Below are 23400 nucleotides of genomic sequence, written 5' to 3'. Positions count from 1 at the left end.
GGAAACAAGTCAAAGACAGAGAAGAATTTTAGCTGTAGATTTCAATAGCAAATGTAGATAATGTCTCTTTAGGAGGTGTTTAACTGTGCCTCACGTTACACACTTACCATACAATATCCATACAAGTGCAAATTCCAGAGGTAAGACTCTGTAAGAATTGTAATGCTTTCTCTAGGATAACTTAAATAGCTCCATGGCATCTCTGGTTTTTTGATTCACATCTCACTTCATATTAGCTTTATAATCACAGCTTTTTTTCCCCTGCAGGAAGACACTGCAAGAGAACTGCCACCATTTGACCCCTACAGAATACTCTCAGAATTCCGAAAGAAACACAATCACCTTGTAACTCCAGTTCCTGCAGCAGCATCCCAGGCTGGTGCTGACAGCACTCGTTCCTCTGTCTCTGCTGTGTTCAGGCTGGCATTTGCTGATGAAACCTACCCCTACACTACAGCTGTTCTGGTGCTTCTGCTGCTCATTGTCCTCTCCTTGTTTCTGCTTTGATGTTGCTGTTCCCGTGTCTTCAGTGGGAGTGCAGTGGAGCTCCCACCACACAGTTTTTTCCTAGAGTTTCTTCATTGAAGATTTCAGTGTCAGGGGCTTGAAAAAGAAGTTTTTAAATAATCTTGTCAGTACATGCCTTGTACAGGCAAGTTCTCATCTGCACTCAATAGTTATGGATTCTCTGAACTATTTGTGCTGGTTTCTGTTTTAAATTTTTTTGATTTTTTTTTTTGTTGTTGTTTTTGACTGAACCTTTTGTTACAGCATTAAAAGTACCATTAAATACAGTGGAGTGTAGACCTTAATTACTCTGGCATTAGTGTGGGGATGTCTTTATACTATGTCAGAAAACCTTTAGTTAAACACTGACACATTTGCCTTTTCCACTCTAGTTCACTCCTACTCCTTGGATTTCCTTACCTTATTACAATAGGGACATTCACCAAAGATGACATTAAAACTCTGCCTGCTGGTGGGAAGACCTTGTAGCCACTGCAACACAAGAAGTGGGTTAAAAGTCACATTGGTTTCATCTCCATTTTAAGAAATGTCTATTAATTACCAGAGTTCAGCTGATGAACATCTGACAGTGCACATGCAAAGTCAGACGGCAGTTCCCTTTCCCAGAGAGCTCCTGTAGGAATTGGGGGTGGCAGGACAAGTGACTGCCATAATGTTCCTTATGGGCTCTTGCTTACTGCAGAATTTAAGTGGGCAGTGCTTGATGTGCAGAATGTGCCAGAAAGCACATTCTGAGCAGTTTGTGCCATTGGTCACGTCACCTCATAGAGACAGGCCTGGTGGAAGGGCTGCCCACAGCGAGGATCGTCACACACTTGGTCGGGCGCGCTGCCGTCCAGCCGATAGGCGTAGCAGATCCCACAGTCCTTGCCAAAGTCCTGGAACACAACAGCACAGCTGAAAGGAAGGGGTGGGCTGCCAGCACACAAACAGCTTCACCTGTCGTTTGCTTTTGCACTTTTTGTTGGCTGGAATTATTATTTTCTGCCTTTAAGACACACATGTTTATGTCACAATGGTGCAGTGGCACTGGGTTCCAGGTGTGCAAGACTCAATGGGGTTATATTTCATGCCCTTACTGAATTATATCTCATTTAACAAGCATTTTCATACTTTTGGGCACTTTCTGTTTATTAACCACTATGATTTGTCATTATGATTCGACATTAGACACAAACCTTCAGTCAGATCTTAATTTAGAAGCTTCATGAGTGAAAGCAAAGCTCATAATCCAAGTGTTAAAGCATTTTCAAAAATTAATTCCCAGTTTGTTTGAAATGCACCAGTATTTGGATGGCCTCTTGTCCCCTCTAAGCAGCTCCACCTAATTAGAACTGAAGTTATCAACATCCATAACAGAATGTTTGGATTTTCCACATCTCATTAGCCACACTGGAACTTCCTCTTTTCCTTTTAATAGCGGAGCCTGATATTAATGGCCTGACTGCTATGGAGGCCACAGGGAAGTGTGCACCTCCAATCAAAGGTTAACAAGTTCTGACAACTGTTGCTTGAAGTCCAGAAGTACTTTGACAATGTATTAATGCAATTACCTCTCAAAAGCCCCTGATTGTCCCTGGCTCTTAGAAAGTGACCATTTAAATGTGACTAACTCAGCAATAAGGACTGATTGTTAACCAAAACCAACTTACACTTTTTTCCAACGTGGCACGAGATGGAAAATCAATTTCCAGGAGCTCTCTTAAGTTTTGTAACAAGCTGATTTCTGGATCCCTGCAGGTGGGAGAGGGGGAGAGAAAAAGCCACACGAGGAATGGCAAACACCATTTGGGTTTCTAGCCTGCTTTATCAGAGACACTCACCACAAGTGCATGTTGTTGTTGAGTTTTTCTCTCAGAGGGTTCACTTCTGCAAACAGCAGACAGGAATAATTGCATCACCCCAGTGAACCTCCCAGGTTTCAGGTAGGATTGGATCAGACTGAGTCCAGAGGAGAAACAAGTGGAATTTGCTGCCTTACCATGGTCTGCTCCAAGGAAATAACACTCTGGAAGCATGTTTGGATGGCGAGGATCTACCTCTACATTCACTGAGACATTGTTCCCTGCAAGGAGAAAGTGAGGCCATGAGGAAGTTTTGCAGTCAAGGATTTGAAAAAGGAACAATTTTTAAAAGCAGGTTTAAATTGGTTAACTCAGGCTGGGTTTCATTAGGATAAATAATAACAAAGCTGGGAGGTATCCAAATGATTGTACAAAATATCGGTATACATCAAATATTTACATTTCCACAAACTGTTATTAAAAATAGCAACTGATTAAAAAAACTTGCCAGGCTTGTGTTTCTTTTAGACTTGGCTTAACCTTCACACTTATTCAGAAATAAATGTCATCAACCCAACCTAGATGACAATATCCATTCAAAATTTTGTTGAAACTTTAAAGGTAGAGACTAATTCATTTTTATCTTTCATAGTCAAAAAGAGAAGCCCTACCCCAATACTAAGCAGCAAAAGTCATTCCCCTCCCCAGCAAACTCCAGGACACAACAATGCTGTATATTTGAAACAGCAAATATTTGGTTTTACAAGACACCCCATCATCCCTGGAAGGGCTCTGTTGCTCAGAGGGAAGCAGCTCAGTGCTGCTCTGGATCCAGCTCCAAAACATCACAGCAGAGTCTGTTCTGAACAAGCCCAGGTGAAACCCAACCCTTTCTGTAATTAAAGCTGTGTTAGGCTTTCCATCCTGGAAGAGGTGGGAATGAATGAACTCAAAGTTCAGTGGTAGCTGAAGGTTCTCTGACAACAATGGCTCAAAGCCTCATCCTTCCTCCGCTCGGCTGCTCCGGGGCATTTTTGAGGCTTTTCTTCCCTTTTCCTTGGCCTGTGGCAAAGGGCAGCAGGAGCAGGACAAAGCCCCCCTGCCTGCACACAGAGTGCTGTGTGACCCACGTCATTCCAGCCACTTGCTGCACTTTTCCTGTCCTTCCCTGCACTCTCTTGAAGCAGCTCCCCTCCAGCTCCTGCCGCTCTCCCTCCACAGCTGTCAGGGACAACGTGGCTCCACTCTGTATTCTCACATTTCTAAAATGTGCTGTTGGAAAATTGGCACTTTTTGGGCAAAGTTAACATCCCCCCAACATTTCCAGCCTCTGACAGCTGCAATTACAACTCCTTATCTTACATATATAACTATAAAATTCCTTATCCTGTGTATATTAAGACCTTAAAATCAGCATATAAACTGAGGGACATTTTCAGGTGGTTAAGAGGGAAGCCTCGCTTTCTCTCTTTTATTTCTTTGTCCTTTCCCCTTGCCTCCTTTAACCCCCTTTTTCCCCTTGGGCTGCACTCTAATACTCCATCCACTCCAGGATAGGATCAATCTAAGGTTTAAAAATCAGGAATTTGTGATTGAGGTAAGGGCTTCACCTAAGCTGATTTTTACAAATTACTGATTTTTCTAGGGTTACTCAGCTGTTGACAGTTCCATGTTCATAATTTACAAATACACAAAGTTTTCCTGCAGAAATTTTCATTTTTCTGACACCAGAAAGTTGTGATGAATTTCCTAAACAGGATCAGCATTCTGTTATGGAAAGTTATTTTTTTTACATGTAAAAGAGTTCTGTCTTTGGTTTTTGGGCTGCCTTTCCTTTCCCAAACCCAAAGAAGCACCATCTGATGAGACAAGCAAAACAAAACAGCTCCCTGAGTTTTATTTCTCAAATCCACTGTATCCCTTTAAATCTTTTCCTACCTATTGCAATTCTTCTGGTTGTAGCACTCCGTGTGGGATTTTCTGGCTCAAGCACCCATGTCTTCCCATCGATTTCATCCAGGGCATCCCAGAATTCCTTCAGGGACTCCAATGCTGCCAGGAACTGATTGTAAATGTCTATTAAGGAGTTCTAAGAAAACAAGAAATTTAAACAGATTTCACTGAGTTTCCACCAGCAGCCTGAGAGAATATTTAAAAACCAATTTGTTATTTTAAGGAGTGTTGAAATCCACATGTGTGTCCCAGTGTATCGTGATAGCATAAAACATGGAATATCACCTAACAACCTCATCATTATCTCCAAATTAAGCAGTATAAAAACAGGTGCTTAAGATCAGCTTTCAAACTTTGTAAATAAGGCACGAGAAGTAGAAGCCATCTAATAGCAGAGGATTACACGTGGGGGATTTCAATATTTGAGAGTGGATTACACAGAATCAGAAGCATCTTTCATTAGACAGGACAGCGATGCAAAAGAAATCGTTTGAAGTCATCAGTGGACAAAAAGAAGCCACCACTTCCCCAGGAAAAGATTTCTGCAAGAGGAGAAAACCCTTGGTGGTCAAGTGAACCCTCTGCAGGTGCAGATGCCCAGAGAGGGACAGATCTCAGATACCTTGAGGTTCAAAGGAAAAAGCAAATTAAACGTTCTGTTCTCAGACAGGTATTTTTCTATGAATTAAACAAAATACAGAAGGAATGTTTTCCTTTAATCTGTAGTGATTATTCCTTTCTCACCTGGACAAAGAGCAGCAAATTATCCAGGTGTTCTCAGATGAAGAAATAGCATTTTTCTATGTAATAACTTTCCATATTTTGTGAATGCATATTTTAGAAAGAAAGGGTGTAGCTTGGAAATAAAATTCTACATCTTTTCCTGCTGTTGTTAAATTACATTAAAGTAGGAAAGCACCTAAGCAGAGAAGTGTGAATTCTGCCAATCTCAAAATGTAACGCTTATTATCTTTAAAAGCATTTTGTTACTTTTATTATACCTGAAGTGATATAATAGTGTCAGTCACTTAACCACATCTTAGAGTATAGTATCTTCATCTTAAGTACTATTATTTCCAGTATTTTAATAATTTTCACACAGTCCTGAAATGTGATCTTTTGTGCTCTGATGACACTTAAATTAATAGCATAATTTTCTGGTACTTGCAACAGTTGCTTTCCATTTTGATTTTTTACATTTTTCTATATCACATACAGATAAATCCTCTAATAATCATTTTTATCTTTATCTTCTGGGAATTCAAAGGGTTTCACTAGAAAAAAGAAACATCAAGGGATTATAACCCACAGATAAGTTTTAAAATCCAATTAATTTTAATACTAATTGTAATTTTTCAATGATGTTCCTTAAAAAGGTAGTTAAATCTTTTTTTTCTACCCTGTTCATTTGATCTTATTTGCATGCTTCACTGATGTTGCCAGCTGTCTCCTGCTATATACATAAATGCATCTATAGCTATTTAAATACATCACCTGCTTGTCATGCAAACCATGAAAACTCCAAGATTCCTTTTTATTTGATTAACCAACTAATTTTTGGTGACTGCCCTGCACTTTTAGAACAGCCTGAGATCACACTTTGGTCTAAATTACACCAAGACCATTGTTAATAATATCAAACGGCACAAACTCTGTTTCATGGTCCCCCTTATACAAATGAATTAGAATCTGTATGAAATGTGTCAAAATTCTCTGGAAAAGAAGACGTCATTCAGACTGTCACTGCTGCTCACCCTGGCTGTAAAAGCACTCACAAAGCCCAACTGGTTCCTCCACCCTCCAACACACTGGCTTTGGTGGGTCCCAGAAAGTGTCACCCCAATGTCACCTCTGTGTTATCAGACTCCATGGATCCCACATCCATTTCCACCACCGACTTTGTCCGGGGAAAATCAGATACTTTGGGGTCAGATTATCCTGGACCGCCCTGTCTTGGAGGGGAACACTTCTCTGTTACCAGGAAAGTGTCGTGTGATTGCTCAGCCTTTTTATTTCCATTTCAAACCTCTGCACTCTCATCTCCACCTCATCACCAGAACCTCCTCATGCCAATTCCTTTCTTCCTTCAATTCAAATATTCTCCCAAGTCCACCCTTGTTGCCCTTACACCATTTCCTCCAATCAAAGGAATAAGAAGGAATGGGAAAAAAATCTACTCTAATCACTCTACTCTTGGTTCTTATTTCTAGAGCCACAGAGGCTGGGAAGAATAAAGAGAAAAATCTCGAGTCTGTGCCTGCCAAAAAACCAGTGAAGCCTTTCAGGAGCTTCTAAGAAGTGCTGTAACCTATATGGATGTTCTGCCAAATTTCAAGCATCAGCTCCAAATCCTGGATGAACTAAATAGTAATCAAATGGTAGTAAAAGAAGTTCTAATTAAATTAAATCCAGAACAATTGATCACAAATTATTTTTGAGATTTTTTGGCTAAAATTCTTCCTAACACAAAATTTGCTTATCCAAAATTAAAACAACTGCAAAGCCCCCTAAGAGGAAAGGTGAAATAGCCTGAACTATAGGTGCCATTACCTTCTTGACCTTCATGAATTCCTAAATAAAATACAATTTAATAAAGCAAACAGTCATTAACTGGAAAAGGGATCACCTAAAGAATTTATGATTCCTTAGATTTGTTTGGAAACAGTTTCTCATCAGCAGTAGCTTAACAATTTCCCCTCTCCTTAACAGAAATCAAGCCAAGACACAAACCTGAAATCTTTATAATAAAGTGTCTTGTCAACAAGCTCCATTTACAGCTGGTGCCTGTGAAGTTCCTTTGCCAAGAAAAAGCACAATTACGATGTTTTTTATTGTGTTTTCACCTAAATAACCCAAGAATAATCTCATCCTCACCACTCCACCTTCTGCACCTTGCATTCCCGTTTCCTTGCCGGCTGCTGCATGACCTCATTAGTCATTAATTTCCACTCCCATGACCTTCATGTAGCCAGCCAGGTGGGCAGTGGTCAGTCTGGAAACCTTGCCCTGACGTTAGACACCCTGATTCTGCAGAACTGCACTTCCAGCGTGTGCTAAAATTGGAGACAGCACATTTATCTGGTTCTTTAGAAAAAGGCTATAACAGAAATAAGTGGATGTTCTTGCACTTGTCATTGAGAAGCACTCTGCATTTATTTGGCACTTAGAACAGGAGCAGCAGCAGCAGCATTGCCCTTGGTGCTGATTTCTTACTACTCTAAAACGTCTCCTCTGAGCCAGAATCCACTGGCTGTTGCTGCTCATGCTGTGAGACACCTGCACTGGCTACTGGGCTTGTCATGACGCACAAAACCCCACCATCTTCAGCTTGACATTGTGCAAGTTATAATTATTCATCCAAATGAATATGTCAGAGCAGCAGCAGCAGACCTCTCATCAGAGCAAAAGAAAAATACATCAAAACATTATCAACCCAGCAGGAAGACAGGGACCATAAGGAAAATTACCCATTTTTAATATGGATGCCATAAAGCCATGTCTATTATTATACGGAAGGGGAAAAAAAAAAAGAAGGAAAAAAACCTCAACAACCCCTCAAGTTTAAAATCCATGAGCCTGAAATAGGCAGCAGCACACACAGGGGGTGGGAAAGAAAAATCAATTACCTGCAATCTATTTATATTTTCTTTCATAGGAGTTTATATTCTAACGGTGCCATTGCACCAATTTAGTTAAGCCTTGTCAATTTATACTTTAAAGGCGTAATATTAAAAGTTTAAGACCAATTAGTACCAAAACACCATGTTATTTCACTGGAGAAGAGGTACAGCCTGTTCTTTTTCCCTTTTAGGAACCAAAATTTTCATGCACTTGAGTACCTGCTGAATTCTGCTACCAGTGGTGTTGCAGCATTATCTAAGCTTAACCCATATTTTATCACCGTGTGAGGGCTGCTCGCCGCAGTGATTCCCACACATTTGGAAAATAAACACAATTTACACAATTACCAAAGCCATTTGTCCCCACAAGTGTTGGGTTCATGTCACCCACACACATAAGGTCAATTTGCAAAAGCTGCTGTACAGCTAAAGCATTTCTGTCTGCTGGTATTTGGTTCAGGATTAGAGCAGGCTCTCTGCAGCTGGAATTAGTGTCGTGTCTCATGATTTCAAAACAGGCTCTTCACTTACACACAAACACCTTTTGTTCATGTTTTCAAATAGTCCCCAGGTAATTCTAACTGTAAAAAGATTTTAAGCATCACAGTGTTGTATCTTTAACAGAGGATTTTTCCTTGGCTGTAGTTCCAGTATCAGTATATCCACCCCCATTTTTAACTTGTCAAAGGCTGCTCCATGTCAGGCTTTTCCAGAACATTTTATTAAAACACGAGTCCATCTTTAAAATTACTAATAGTAAACACAGAGAAGCAGTCACTGTCAGGGATGTTTGAAATGTTGTTAATTTGAGGCAACATAAATTGCAAGGCTGTAAAATTAATAAAGCACTGTTGAAAGTATCTATGAGGCTAAAAACAGCACTTGAAATCGTGGCCAGAGTGTAGGGACTCCAGTAAAATTTAAGGGGAAAACATTTATTTAAACTGTTCCAAACCATACCAGAGAATCAAAACCTAAAATTACATAAATAAATATATTTTTCATTTGCAGTGGTTGATTCTTGCAGTTATTTCCTCTCAATATTAGTGGGTCTGAGGTGACACACGAACCTTGAGCTCTGCAGAAAAATTACATTAAATTTAATGGTTTAAACTCATCCTGCTGCAATCTCCCAGCCATGTTCCCTCTGAAAGTTGTTATTTATTGCTGGGTAGAAACCCTTGTGAGAATTAGAATTATCAGATGAAATAATTTATATAAAATCTATTTTCCTGATCGAAGTGAAATTAAATATCAATTATTTTCTACATATAGTTCAAATCAACTTGTATCTGAGTGGTCACATTTAAATCCATTTCACCAAGCACACATGCTCTACTCAGGAAGAAAGCTACATGAAATAATGTGAGAGACCCACAAAAAACAATGTGGTTCTTTATAACAGCAATATCAGTTAAGCTGTGAAATCAGAATTTAATTAAATACCTTCCTATATAGATTATAACTGGAAAAGTTTTATTAAGTTACGAAAACTCTGTAGGCTAACAAACTGGGGGAAACTATAGGATAACTCCTTTTTTCAATGTCTGTCAACTTTAGAGGGTGTTTCTTTTCTAGAAGAAAATAATTTTTTCTAAATTTCACTTCCTTTCTACTTTCCCACCACAATTCCTGGAGAATTTTCACTCCCATGAACAGCTTAAAAAAACCCCACCAACCAATACATACAACATGCAAGATATATTTCATGGCAAGGAAGATATTTAAGGTGCTATGATAAGCACTATGAAGTTGAGTGCTAATACATTTCCATGAGCATGTACAGAAATAAAATGCACACAGGGAGAACAGCTGGAGTTAAAAACCAAACCCAACCCCTTGTCACCACCCTGCCATTGCATATGTATTTTTTATTAAAAAAAAGCTGCCTAGTCCAGTAGTTACCTGTGGCATCCAGGAAACAGCAAATGGAACAGGAAAATCCACGAGGCAATCTGGTGGTTCTGTAGGATACTGAGGGAGGGAAATAAAATACAGTTTGGGATATTATTTTTCTTAGCGATTTAAAGTCATACTGATACTCAACTGCCAAATTTAATAACAAAATATGAGCATTTAAAGGATTTTGAGAACTTGGCTCTGAGAGGAAACAGTTTGCAAAGCATTTTCAGGAATACTTATGAATGTTAATTATCATTTAAAGAAGAAAGCTACATGTAAATGTTTCATATATCAGTATTTAGTAAAGGCAGCAGAATCACAATTTTCCGTGTTCAGTGGTCACAAAGGCACATTAAAGAAACCTTAAGACACAAAGCATGAAATATTTTTACAAGTTTCTCCTCAATTACCCATACTGGATGGCAAAATTTAAAAATCAGTCAATTAGTCAGTAACTAATTTTCATTTAAGCTAAACTATTTGTTCTGATTGGCAATGTTTTGTTTTTTAAAACTGAAAGTAATCTAGAGTACTTAACTATTTAGAAAGAGACAAGTGGACATAGAACCAAAATTAAAACAAACCCTCAATCCAAATTAAGAGATAACAATAAGAAAATTTTTTAAAAGGCTGTATTAAAAAAAAAAAAAAAGACAGCCATAAAAGGTTTGATAACACCTTAACTTATTACAGTTACAATCAAATGTGTGTGTCAGAAATTGTCCTATCATTCCTTAGGACAATTTAAACAATTATTAAAAACAACATTTATATTGGCTTTCTGAGCATGCAGCTAACTTTATCTAGAGAAATCATTTTCATACCCTTTGCCAGATCATTCAGATAATTACCAAAGTGTCTTAATTACTACACAACAGGCAAATCCTTGCAGTGGCCTATTTGAAGCCTTGGAGTCTGAAATGCTCCTACACTGATCTTAATCAAAGCAACAGCATAACAAAAATAAACACACTTATATTAAAGTATGCTATCAAAAGAAATGCCTTCCCAAAAAATACTTCAGCCAAGTCTTCTCAAATATAGTGTCAGTGTGTACGAAGGCAAATCAAATCCCCATGTCACCATAACAATGTTTCACACACAAATTTTGTCTGGCGAGTTTAAATGCCAGACATGGTTTCAAAAGGACAAGTAATTGATCTTTCCTCATCAAAAACACTTGAAAACAAAATGAAAAAAAAAAAAAAGAAAAAAAGAAAAAAGATCATTACTTACTAAAACAGACAAGTCTGATAATCTAATCTTTTTATTACATACACCTTTAGTTTTTGGATGGTGCTTTCTTCTGCTATGAGGAGTATTCAGCTATTTTATTATAATCAAAAACCCCACAAGTTTGTCCAAGGACAGAAAATGAGAACCTCCATTCCCTCAGCACAGTGCTAAGTTAAGGCTGAACAGAACCAGCCAATGCACAAGTGTCAGTGTTTGACCATGGGAAAAATGAATATTGCCCTGTGAGTTTTTCTGCATTTTTATACTTTCAAACAGTAAAAATACTTTACTTCTGTTGTCCTAAGAGCAAGAAAGCCTTAGGGCAAGAGGCTGCACCTAATTTCTAGTGTCACACAAAGCATATTTATCCCTTATAAACAACACAACCTGGTTCTTCTCCTTGCACATTAAATAGACCATAATTGTACTTCCTGATGGATTTTTTTCCATCAGTGTATTTAATAATGGACTGACTAGCAAATTAATTATGCACTCATTACTCTCTGCATGTAGAACAGTTTTACTCTTCTTAAAAATCCACTTGAGCAACACTCATTCCCAAATGGTATTTTTCCCCTCCTTTTCCCCTTCAAAGGGGAAGCTTGTTCATGTTATGTAAGACTAAAAAACTCCTGGTTTCTAGAAAAATAGGATGCCTGTGAAGGTGGGATTTAATCCTACAATACTGTGTCCCCTCCTCATGCTTTCAAGATTATAACTCGAGATGACAGGCCATAGACAGTCCCAAACAACAACACCCAGACACTTTTAGATCTCTTTTTGCCCTGGACTGATTTTCTGAAGACAACAGTTATTGTCAAGCAATTGTCACCACACAGCCTGGATATTCACAGTCTCTGATGAGAGATTTATGCCTTGAAATGAGACATTCTATAAAGAAATGTTGTAATTTGAGTTCAGTGATAAGTACCAGGAAGAATTAAAATTGTTCTCTTTCTGCAAATGCCATGGGTTTGATTTGCAAGTACTGTCAAAATGAGACATTTATTTAGACTAAAACGAAATAATTTTTCTGTCTGACTTCAGTTTTTCATAAATCTTTACATCTCTGACTTTAACAGCAAGACTTGTTAATAACCAACCCAACATCTTCTAATTCTTGTTCTATGCACAGTCTCTGGATGGAGTGATAATGAAGAAATGTCTCCCAGATGGCTTTGTCTGCAATCCAGTAAAATTAGTGCAATATTAAAGTGTTTTTCATGTGATGCACTATTGCATCTTACAGATAACCATAATCCAATATTAATTTTAAATATAGTTAGTCTGAAAACCCTCAAATAAGGAAAATATAACTGACCTATTACCTTGCAGAACAGACACACCAGCAAACAAACCAATCCTTTAAAATCCTAATGAATTAAGAAAAATCGATTTATTTCAAGGAAGCCTCAAGGTATTTTGTCCCACATCAATTTACCTTTGCATTTAACTTGAGAGTGATGAGATGCTGTCGACCACAAGAGTCTTCAGCTTTTAACTTGACTGTGGTCAGCCCAGTGTCCACATAGGCCACTCTGGAAGAGAGAAGAAAACTCTCAGAGCCCTGCAAGAAGTGCAGTTTGAAAGGTCTGCAATACCCTGATTAGTCTGTTACAAATATTAATCAGAGGGAGTCCTATATGCCAAGCATTTCTGCTGCTGCAGATTTACTGCTGTTAATACACCAGCCTAGTGCTTAATGCAGTCATATATCTCTGGGTTATTTACAGCGTGTGTCAGGGCTCACGCTGTGGTCAGTGAGCACCGTGTTTCAGTTTTCCATCACCGGAACCTTTGACACACACAGCATGTTCCTGTCAGCCTCTACTTATGTACACATTAAACTTCCTGTCAAATCTTTGATCCATTTCTGCAGTTTCTTACTCTATGAGACTTTTATGCTCTTGATTTGCTTTTCTCTTCAATGAAGTTCTCTTTTATTATCAATACTATTATTGTGGGAAATTCAGTGCATATTGGTTCATATTCTGAAATCGATTTTCTGCAGAAAAGAGTACCCAAGCAGGTACAAAATGAGTTATTTATGATGATTTGCCTTCATTTCATGACAGTTTTACACTGTATTCATGCACCCTAGCAAGCAGAAAGTATATACTAAATGTGAATGAGTTTTAAAACTTCTGAATCTTTGCTTAAGATGTAACTGGTTCGTGCCTCCCACCACACTGAAGATGGATACAATTGTAAAATATATTGTTCTCTAAAGGTGGATTCTACTTAGTAGCTTCAACAACTGCCAAAAAGGTTCAAACCTCTCCATATATTTACCAGTAAACTGGGCATGTGGATATTTTGGCATTTTTACTATCTCATTCCTGTGTAAAGATAAAAAGCAGTCCAAGATAATTGCACAACTTATCACCCAGACTGATGGAAAGGTGTAACAGAGTTCAGAGAGATCATCTGCTTGCAGGCCTAAGCAACATTTATTTTTTTTAAATGCTACATACTAGAAAAAGTCACATGGTTCTCTCAAATGAAACTGGCAATGGAGCTGTAGAGGCTTGTGGAAGAAAAAGTAGATGTACACTAAAGGGTTGCACATCCCTACAAAGGAAGTGGAAAGAAGAAAATTATCTGCATAAATGAAATAGCCTCAATAGGAGGAAACTGAAAAATACAGATAGAAAAAGCAGTAGTGGTGGTAAGAAGGGAGAGAGAGATTATTTCATGTTTAAGGCTGATTAATGCAATATTAAAGAGACCTGCAGATTTCTGGGAGTATTTCTCTACAGCAGCTGAAAGAAAGACAAGTCTTGATAAAAGTGTCATTCAACTGGAAGCAGTTAAACTTGATATACTTAGAAAGAATTAGAGGATTCTTTCTCTAACTGGGGGAGAAAAATCATTAATCCTGCTTCATTCCAACTTTACCTCAAAAGTGTATCAGTTTTATAAAGATGAGAAACTACCTCTATACCACCCCTCCATCTACTGCTTCCTGGGCTGGGGAATTCCTGAAGCAGCAGCTAAGGCCCAGCACAGATACTGCAGTGAAAAATGCAGCAGTGTCCACACCAAAGCACAACTGGAGCCTGCAGCACTCTGCTGCAAAGATCCACAGCAACGGAAAACAGAAAAATTAAAGGGATGCTGCTGAGGTGTCTGGGATTTTACCTTTTCTGACATTCATCTTGTTTGGACCACTTCAATCTTGATTTATAAGAAAAGTCTGGATTCTTTCAGTTTAAAGTCACACTTTTTGTATAAACACATACGGAATTGTGTACATAGGTGATATTTCACTTAAACAGACTTTTATACCTCTCTAGGCTCCATCGCTTTATCACAGGGAAAAAAAAAGAGAAAAATACAAAAAAAGGAATAAAAGAAATCAGCATAAAGATGGAAAGCCTCAGGTAAATCTCTGAAGTCCAGCATGACAGATGAATGACTGAGAGTACAGGACCAGGCAGGATTCCCTGGAAATGGAGAAGGCAAGGGGAGAAGATATTTCGTATGAAATAAACGGCGAAGTATCAAGCAGAAGAGCTTTGAGATTTGAGACAACATGGACTTAAGAGATATTGGCAACCTTTATGAATCCCCATGAGGGTGATAAAAGTTCTAAAGGTGTTTTATAGTTGATAATTTGCCTTCCCAGGACACTGTCAGTGACTCAACCAGCTTCATTAAGGAGAAGTGTTAGAAGAGCGAATTACTTCCGATTTTTCAGGTGGATTTGGGTGCAGTCAGCTTTTGGTATGACCCAAAACTTGCTAGGAATGAGTAAATCTGGGGTACACAACAAGCAAGGGTTTTTCCTAAAAAAAATATCCTTAACTAAAGCTCAAGGTGTGAGCAGTGATTGCTCCTCACTGCCAGCACCAAACACAGGCAGTTCTGCTGAAAGATCATTGCAGGATTTTCTTTAACTGCCAAGCAAATAAAGCATCACTCACAACTCACAATCAGTCTCAGTTAAGAGGCTCTCTTAGAGAGTCACTTTAGTGTTAAAAGCACTCCGAAATCAAAGGTGTGACTTGCTAATGGACTTCACATTGCCTGTCCAGGTTATTCTCCTTCCAAGCTGGAGTAAACCTGATGTGATTCCCCATGTGCAGCATAGTCCTTTGATTAATCACTGACTTTCCCAACCTTTCTTCAAGATTTTGGTTTTTTGGGTTTGTTTGTTTTTTGTTTGGTGTTTTTGTTTTTCATCCATTTTGGGAGAGCAAACACAATTGAAAATTTATTTCCCACATGTTTAAGAATTTTTACCTGATACTCTCAGATATGAGTCTGTGAAATTTAAATAGAGTATGGCACAATTACATATTAACAATGGCAATCACTGACACAAACTTTCAGCTGATTTCACAAGGGTGTTTTAAATCTTTAAATAAAAGTGGGCCCTCAAAGCAAATTCCCACTTAATGTTAATCACATCTTGTTTATCTGTATAGAAATCAGATGGGAAAACTCAAAATTGCTCTTACACCTAAGGCTTTATTTAATTTAGCACAACATACACTTGTTAAAGTTTTGGGTTGAGTTTTTCACATTCTCCCACTCATGAATTTTTTGGGTAGATTTACCTTTCTGGGGAATAAATAATAAATTCCTCTAAGAAGATCGTTGTGCTCTAAAGAACAGGTTCTTAAAAAGTTATTATTCTAATCCTAAAAAACATATGAAATGTTTTTGTTAAAACATAAAGGTACATGACAATCTATAGCAATAGTCACAACCAGTTGTACAAAATAGGGAAAAAGAGAACTGCTAATATTAACATTAAATATGTTTAATATTCCAGTAGTTTATGGGCCAAAGAAGAAGTGATTTCTTAATAGTGAAACTTTCAGCTCAGTTATTTGAGACAGAAAATATCCCTTCAGTTGATACAGGTTTGTTGTGTGTTTTTAATTTAAAAACAAAGCAAAATCAGTTTCTGAATAGGGTAAATGAACAGAACAAGCACATCTAATATGTTCAACTCACAAATACAGAAAAGGAACAGATTTCTAAAGATGATGTTTGTTAAGAACTAAAATAATCATACCTATTCCAGCCCAGTATTTCTAGATCTCTGACAAGACAGGAGTAGTATTCTGGAGGCCGTGGGATGTGCAGGTCTTGTGTGTTTTTTAAAGCAATTTCCTGTTTAAAAGAACATTAAAAACATCGTTAAGGGCAATTTCAATATTTTTGCATCTATTTAGCCATGTGATTTTTGCAATTCATTCGGAAATATTAAGCTTATGTAAAATTAACTGTACATTGCATTTGTTTTGTTATAGCCTCCAGCTAAAGCAGACAAAGAAGCTGTTTGGTAAATTACTTCAGATACTGGTAATGAAAACATCTGCAATTTAAAAAAAACCCCACAGATGTTGACAACGGAGTCTTCAGATGCAAATATCAAATGTGCCTCTTTTTCAGCTAATAAATTTGAAGTCAAGCATCTTGACTGAAAGAACATTTCAAAAGAAGGTTCTATTAAGCCCACAGCTGTCTCCTGGGCTCCACTGCCACAAAAGACAACACATCTATGATATTCCCCATATTTTACATATATATATATATATATATATATATAAACTTTATATAGCAATCAAAAAACAAAATCAGTTTCTCAGTTTTAACATCACAGGATCCCTTAGAGTAAGTTTTGGTACCGACACTCATCAAGAATGTAGTAATGTCTCAGAAAGAAGTTTTTACTGAAAAGTTAACATTACTGCGAAAAATAAGCCCTAACCATGTGTTTCAGTTGTGTTGTGCTACTTGTTCTCTAAAAGTGCATTTAAGTTAAAATTATGCTTACAGAACACACACATTTGTGACATTTAGAATAAAATCATTAATAGTTTAAAATAAAATAAATTTAAATGAAAATATAATTTATAAGACAAGTTTAACAATCATTTCTGCCCAGTTCTCCCACACCATCATCAGTGTTTTCATTCTCTGCATTAACTGAGGATCACTATTTTGCCATTTTGAATGAATTATATTTTCACTGCATTCTCATTTTCTGAGTGCTTGTGTAAGTAAGCAAATAGATTGGAATAACTATTGTAAAATATTCCAAAATAGACATTCTTATTCAGGCCCATTCCAAGCATAGCAAGGCAGCAGTGTAATGCCAGGAGGAACTTCTGCTGCAGTTTTGAAGAATACTTCCTCTGTTTTGTTCCTAAAGTAAAGTAGGTTGGATGAAGTATTCATCAGCAAGAATGCCCATAGAATAATGTTTTACTATTAGATAAGAAGTCCCACTTTCATGGTTATTAAAGGGTTTGCTACTCTTCAACCCCAGACCTGAAAATCTTTTAAAAGAATAAACAGCAGCCTCTGAAATATTAGGGAAAAAAAAAAGCTTTCTGCATGTATTTGTCAAATTGTTACACAGGTGAAAGCACCTTCAGCAATCCACTGACTGTATAACCCATTGTATAATTATAAACCTGCTTTACCATCCAGAAAATAACAGGAAATCCAAGAAAATCACTGTAAAGAGGATATCTATACTGAGATCCCTTTCTGGGATTCTAAATTTCCTATAACACTCCAAATTCCAAAGAATACAGTCACTTAAAACAGGATATTTATTCAACTATTACATGAACAGCATATATACAAAATCACTTCTTTTTATTAAAAAAAAAAAAAAGCTATAAATCTATGGAACAGTAACCTGTAAAAACTGAAAGTGAAACCCAAAGCTCTAAGAGCTTCCCATGTCCCACACATGTATTCTGCCACTCACCAAAACAGTTTTCAGTTCCACCATAAAGCTGACAAGATCTGGGCAGCTCTGCAGCCTCTGGAGGAAAGAGAGGATTAGTTAATTTTCTGCAACTCATAACCTCTGGTGGGTCAGCCCAAATCTTTTTCTGGTACTGTCAAACTAAACATAAAAACACCCAAGTGTACACCACATGCTTACATTTTTCAGTTACAGAAGAGAACTTCCAGGAAACTTTACAGGGAATTAAACATCTCCTGGCATCACTCATTTATGTATTTATGAACCCACATCCATGAGATACAGTGTCTCAACCAACACCTTGGCAAAGGTTCTTCCTTGGAAACAAAGTATTCTTTGGGACTCAAAGGCTGCTGTATCCTCACTCCAAAGCTTCCTTTGGGTACTCAGGTGTAATTTAGATCCAAAGAATGAACTGAGTCTATTAAAAATTAAAGTGAATTCTCTCCTGTGCATTAAATACGTTAAAAAAAGAAGACAAAATCTGTTTCTAATTGAGAGAGTACAGAAAAATTCCAGTAAAATGTCATCAGTCATTTATTAAAAATTATTCTAGCCTGATCTCTAAAAAATAGAAGTTGAATAAAAGTAAATATTCACTAAATTCCATCCATTTCTCATTATATTTACTTGCAAATCCTCATGCATTTAAAAATAAATCTTGGCTCTACAATGAAAGGGAGGCTCTTTAGCCCTTTTAGAATAGGTGTACAAGCACAAGCTTTTCAGAATCCTTATAAACAATTATTTAAGACTGTTTAATAATCATATTTAAATAAGTGGTTTTAAACTTGCATACCTGCTTTAAAATGTGCCGATATCCATGCAGGATCTTCTTCAGATGCCAGCTGCACTCTATCCTAGACAAACAGAGTTTTGTACAGATTTTAAGTTCACAGTACATGATTTTTAGAAGACAGCAGAAAGCCTTCTACACACAACTACTTTTCTTGGAAAAAAAACAAAGGAAGGAAACAATACTTCAAAACTGCTTTGAGTTTTGTGTTCAAAGTTACTTAAAACTTCCAAATGTCACTATGCCAAAGCCCATTAAAAATTAAGCATCAACCTGCAAAAGCCCGTTCTGTGCTGAAAACAACAACATAATTCTTGCAAACGAGTGTGACTTCATAAAATCCACTAATATTTAAAAGTGATAACCTGAAAATGTCAAAGTTACCTGTAATGCAGTTTTAATTACCCAACCTAGAATGTAATAAAGCTATGGAATACCACATCTGCTCCCAGTTTGGAGCTGGCTGGCCCAGGCAGAACCATGGAACACAAAGTTAAAGGCTCACCCATGTATGTGGATTAGCCCCTTTCATCCCACTTCCCACAGGCTGCTGGGATAAACAGAAATAAGAACAGAGCTTTTAAGGAAAAGTTGGGTCATACCAATTAATACACAGAAACAGCAAACAGAACATGAAGTTTAAAAGCTCTGTTAACCATCACTGCTTAAATAATTGCTTAAATTTACAACTTTGCACTGAATTTTCTGTTTCCGAAATGGTCACATATAAATGATCTATAAATATAAATGATATAAAAAATATAATTTTTTTCCCAAGTACATTGCTTCATGTATGTAAATACAACCAATTAATTGCAACATGTTTCAAAGTTAATTAACAACAAAATATTTTGATATAGGCAATGCTTATTGTCAGCATTTATTAACACTGATGCTGTGCAATTTTGTTGCAAGGTTAAGATGAAACCAGTACGAATTAACCAGTGCAAATTAATTAATAACACTGATATTGGAAAAAAATAATAACTCATTTTCATATCCATTATTGCTTTTATCAAAATTAACTTTGTTACATCACACTTAGACGAGACATAAAAGTCTCTTTCTTACCTGGCATTTTTCAGTTGCAAATCCACTGGAAGCAGTATCCTGATGTGGAAGTCTCTACCCTTGAAAAGAAGTATTTAGTTAATAGGAAGGTTAGAAAAGAAAAATATTAGACACTTGTGGGAATGATTCCCCATCAGATCAGCTACTAAGGAAAAAACTCTGTCTTTTTTGTCTTTCAGGAATATTATTCAGAATCTCTTTCCTTAGGGATAAAAAGCAGCATGAGTGACAGGTACAAATAATGTTGATTTTAATTCTGAGGTTGAAATACTCTTGACCTTTAATTCACAATATTCAGTAAAAACTCTTCAGTACATCACATTTCATAAAGCAAACATAACACCTTTCAGGAGAAAAATAAACATTATCCAAATCTGGACAAGACCAAAACACATAATTTAATCCAAGTCATGCTGCTGTACAAGAAAGTTTATCTTCAACTCAAGTAAAAGTCAAAACAGACGCTTATCTATGAAATAACTACACTAAAAAGAACCTTGGGCACTGATCCACAGCACATTTCATCAGAGTTTTATGAACTGTAAACAAAAACAGTCCCAAGTACATAAATTTAATTTTTTTTCTTGTTAGTGCAATCCACACGCGGCAGCTTCTAAATCCCCCCTACCTGTATTTGCAGTCCTTATTGAGGCCCTCCTCCTACTTTCTTATGGGATGATCAAAATAAAACTGAAATAAAGAAAGTTGGTGAAGCCCCGAACTTCTCTTAAAACTTTTATTCCAGACCCTATCCCAGCTCAGCACACCTTGAAGCTGGGTTCCCAGCACAAGCAAGGCATGGACACGCTGGAATTAACCCAGGGAGGAGCTCTGAAGGTGACCAAGAGCTCAAAGCATCTCTCACACCAGGAAAGCCTGAGGGAGCTTGGGCTGTTTAGCCTGGAGAAAAGAGGGATCAGGGAAGGTACAGCCAGACCTGAGTGACACAAACTGACAGGCTAAGGTCACAGAAATACAGGAAATATCACCTGAATGGAATGAAAAAAACCCTCATTTATAGATAAGGGGGATCAGAGACTGGAACAGGCCATCTAAGAGGTTGCACACTCTCAGTGCTTGGAGATGTTCACAGCCCGACTACAAATGGCCTAAAGCAACCTGCTTAAGGCAGAGGACCTCCAGAGGTTCCTTTCAGTCCCAATGTCAGCTACGTTTTTGACAACGCTAGCGGACACAGCCCATGTCTTTTGCCATCTACTTAGAGGAATAAAGCCCCACGCTATTTCTAAATTAAAATACACCCGTTCAGAGCTCTGTGTGATATTTTAAGGAGCCACAGAGGCACAGTGTCAGTGATGGCAAAGCTGGGTTGGGAGCATCCTCCTCATCCTGCCTCAGGCGCTCTTCTGCCCCCCGCCCCGCGCTTTCCGCATCCCGAGGGACGATGCACCGCCTCAGCTGAAGCCTCACAAGTAAATAAAAGGAAAACATCCGCCATCAGTCATTTATGTCAACTTTTACCACAGGCCATAAACGCGGGCACATTCAGCCTTGCCCCAAAACCACTTTCGTCAGCGCAACTAACCCAGCCCAGAAGGCAGCAGGAAGCCATTCCCTGGGCAAACCCGGGGGACCGAGGCGGGATCCCTCAGGGCAGGGAAACGGCATTGCCCAACTCACATTCCCAGTGGCTCAGCCAGGAACTCCGGCAGGGCGGGAAGCGCTTCCCCCTCAGACCAGGCGCGGCACGGCGGGAAGCGCTTCCCCCTCCCCAGACCCGGCAGGGCGGGAAGCAATCCCCCCCTCCGCCTTGGAGTAAAGTCCGCCGGCCAAGCGGCGCCCGGGCTGCGGTACCTGGGCAGTGACAAAGCCCTCGTAGGCGGTGCCGCGGCGGTCCTGCGGCAGCAGCAGCGGGCAGTGCCGGAGCAGAGCCCGCGCTCCCGCCATGTTCCCGCCCGGCGCCGCCGCCGCCGTTCGAAAGCGAGGCCCCGCCCCCGCCGGCGGGCGGCGCACGCGCCCGAGGGGAAGGGCGGGGCGGGCTCGTGAGGGGCGGCGCGCGACGCTGAGGCGGGCGCGCACCTGAGGGGACAAGCGCGTCACTGAGGGGAGGAGCGCACCTGAGAGGAGAGAAGCCGAGGAGAGGAGCACACCTGAGGAGGGAGTACACCTGAGAGGAGGGAGTACACCTGAGAGGAGAGTTGTGTCGCTTAGAGGAGCACAGCTGGAAGGGGGGGGGGGGGAGCGTACCTGAGGGGTGAGGTGCGTGTCACTGAGGGCAGCGCGCCCGAGGAAAAGAGCACACCTGGGGGACCACACCTGAGGGGAGGGATGTGTCGCTGAAGGGAGCACACCTGAGGAGGGGAGCACACCTGAGGGGAGGAACTCCCTCGAGGGGTGAGGTGCGTGCCACTGAGGGACGAACGCCTGAGGGGAGAAGCGCACCGCGCTGAGGGATGCGCACCCTCAGGGGAGGCCCGCGAGTCCCGAAGGCGGGAAACCCTGAGGGAGAGCCCCCGCGGCTTCCAGAGCTCCTGAGGGGCAGCTTCCATAGAACCCCGAGGAGCAGCCCTGTCTTCTCTCACAGCAAGGAGGGGCTCCCGTTACTTTGAGGAGCGTCTTTTCCAGAGCGCTGAAGGAGCACGGCTTCCCTAGAGCAGAGCCGGGGTTTCCAAGCTATTTAGCACATCCTGAGGGGACTGAGTTAAGTTAAGGACTAGCTGTTATGTACGGATAAATATTAAGTAAGGCTCATAGTAGTCAGCTGGCTGTGTCATGGAGATTTTTGTGCCACCCAGGGCAAGGGGTTACTTGATTTATCCATTCTTTTCTAGGAGTCAATGTTTCGTACCATAACACTTTGAGGGTTGTAATAGTTCCTTTGCCCACTCACACAGGTGTTGGGATATAAACCTTCCTTTCTTTTCTGGGTGGATTGCTGCCAGGACCTGGCAGCCAAAGTATGTGGGGAAGTCTGAGGAGAGAAACTTAAAACTGGGGTTTTTTGGGTATGTTTCAGAAGGCATCAAAACTTTTCACATCACCAAGACTGAGCAACATGCAAAACTAAATTTCTGCCCAAAAAGGCATGTTTAAGAAAGAAAACACTGGTGTTTTTTTTCCCAATTTGATATATTTGAGCAAGAGAACAGTCTTTTGAAGAGATAGGTGACTTACTGCAGTCACAAAAGAGGTGTGTGGCACAAGCAACTGTACTTGTGGGACAGGAGGTAGATTGAAAGAGAAATGAAGAAAGCACACAAATGTTCACACCTGCAACTAAATCCTGTTCCCTTAGCCTGGGAGACCCATTCAGGGATTGCATCGAAGTAGAAGAGTCAAAAGCAGTGAAATCCTTTTCAGCTTTATGTTGCTGTAGAGGCTATTGGAAATATAATATAAAATGCACTAGGAGGCAATAGATAGGTGAAAGAGTCCTAAGATTTGGCGTGTAAACTCATCATAGTAAGATTTTCAGGAATATGTGATACTAAATATGTATTCTCACCACTGTTTACCTTTTTTGTATACCTTGGAAGTATCGTGATTTCCACACTTCCAGGAAACTATCAGTGTATCTGAGAAAGAAAGAATCAGTTCTGTGCAAGAATGATGCTTTACTCACCAGTTTGTGCTCCAGAAAACCTTGGACAATGCAAGATTGTTACCAATACAAGAAACATTTTCTAAACATCTGCACGATCAAGTTCAGCCCTTTTGTAGTTTGCTCCCCTGAAGCTGTTCCTACGCCTTCCGCTACCCAGCGTGGCACACCACGAGCAGTTCATCCAATGTTTCATAGCAATTTGTATCCCT

General features: G+C 39.3%; 2 protein-coding genes across 4 annotated transcripts in view; one reads left to right on the top strand and one right to left on the bottom strand.

Annotated features, from left to right (window-relative positions):
• The window catches only part of VRK2 (VRK serine/threonine kinase 2), a 36651-nt gene extending 36144 nt beyond the window's left edge, over positions 1 to 507 (top strand). For 2 of the 3 annotated variants that reach the window (XM_058836077.1, XM_058836076.1), the window contains exon 14: positions 268 to 507. In XM_058836077.1, coding sequence (XP_058692060.1) covers positions 268 to 507 — 240 coding nt within the window. The remainder of the gene's footprint in view (positions 1 to 267) is intronic. The other variant, XM_058836078.1, reaches the window with a different exon arrangement.
• Positions 467 to 21579, bottom strand: FANCL (FA complementation group L). Its single transcript, XM_058836079.1, has 14 exons — positions 21442 to 21579; positions 19627 to 19685; positions 18559 to 18619; positions 17760 to 17816; positions 16050 to 16147; positions 12465 to 12561; positions 9791 to 9859; positions 4251 to 4401; positions 2510 to 2593; positions 2352 to 2397; positions 2181 to 2262; positions 1290 to 1406; positions 928 to 999; positions 467 to 603 (listed from the first exon to the last, which is right to left on the bottom strand). Exons 1-14 carry the CDS (start codon positions 21532 to 21534, stop codon positions 568 to 570), a joined length of 1122 nt encoding a protein of 373 aa, XP_058692062.1. The 5' UTR covers positions 21535 to 21579; the 3' UTR covers positions 467 to 567.
• Positions 21580 to 23400: the final 1821 nt, after the last annotated feature.

The sequence above is a fragment of the Poecile atricapillus genome, chromosome 3, assembly GCF_030490865.1.
Source record: "Poecile atricapillus isolate bPoeAtr1 chromosome 3, bPoeAtr1.hap1, whole genome shotgun sequence".
Lineage (NCBI taxonomy): Eukaryota > Metazoa > Chordata > Aves > Passeriformes > Paridae > Poecile > Poecile atricapillus.
Note: the sequence above shows the minus strand (reverse complement) of the source record. Positions and strands in the feature narration are given on the sequence as shown.

Bases quoted from the DNA above. Each gene is read 5' to 3' on its own strand.
- FANCL (XM_058836079.1), bottom strand. From the start codon at position 21,534: ATGGCGGGAGCGCGGGCTCTGCTCCGGCACTGCCCGCTGCTGCTGCCG. The intron at 2,594-4,250 runs GTAGGAAAAGAT...TTCTCCTTGCAG, and splicing joins AACCAGAAGAATTGCAATAG to GGAACAATGTCTCAGTGAAT. The intron at 1,407-2,180 runs GTAAGTTGGTTT...GTTGTGTTCCAG, and splicing joins GTGCCACGTTGGAAAAAAGT to GACTTTGGCAAGGACTGTGG.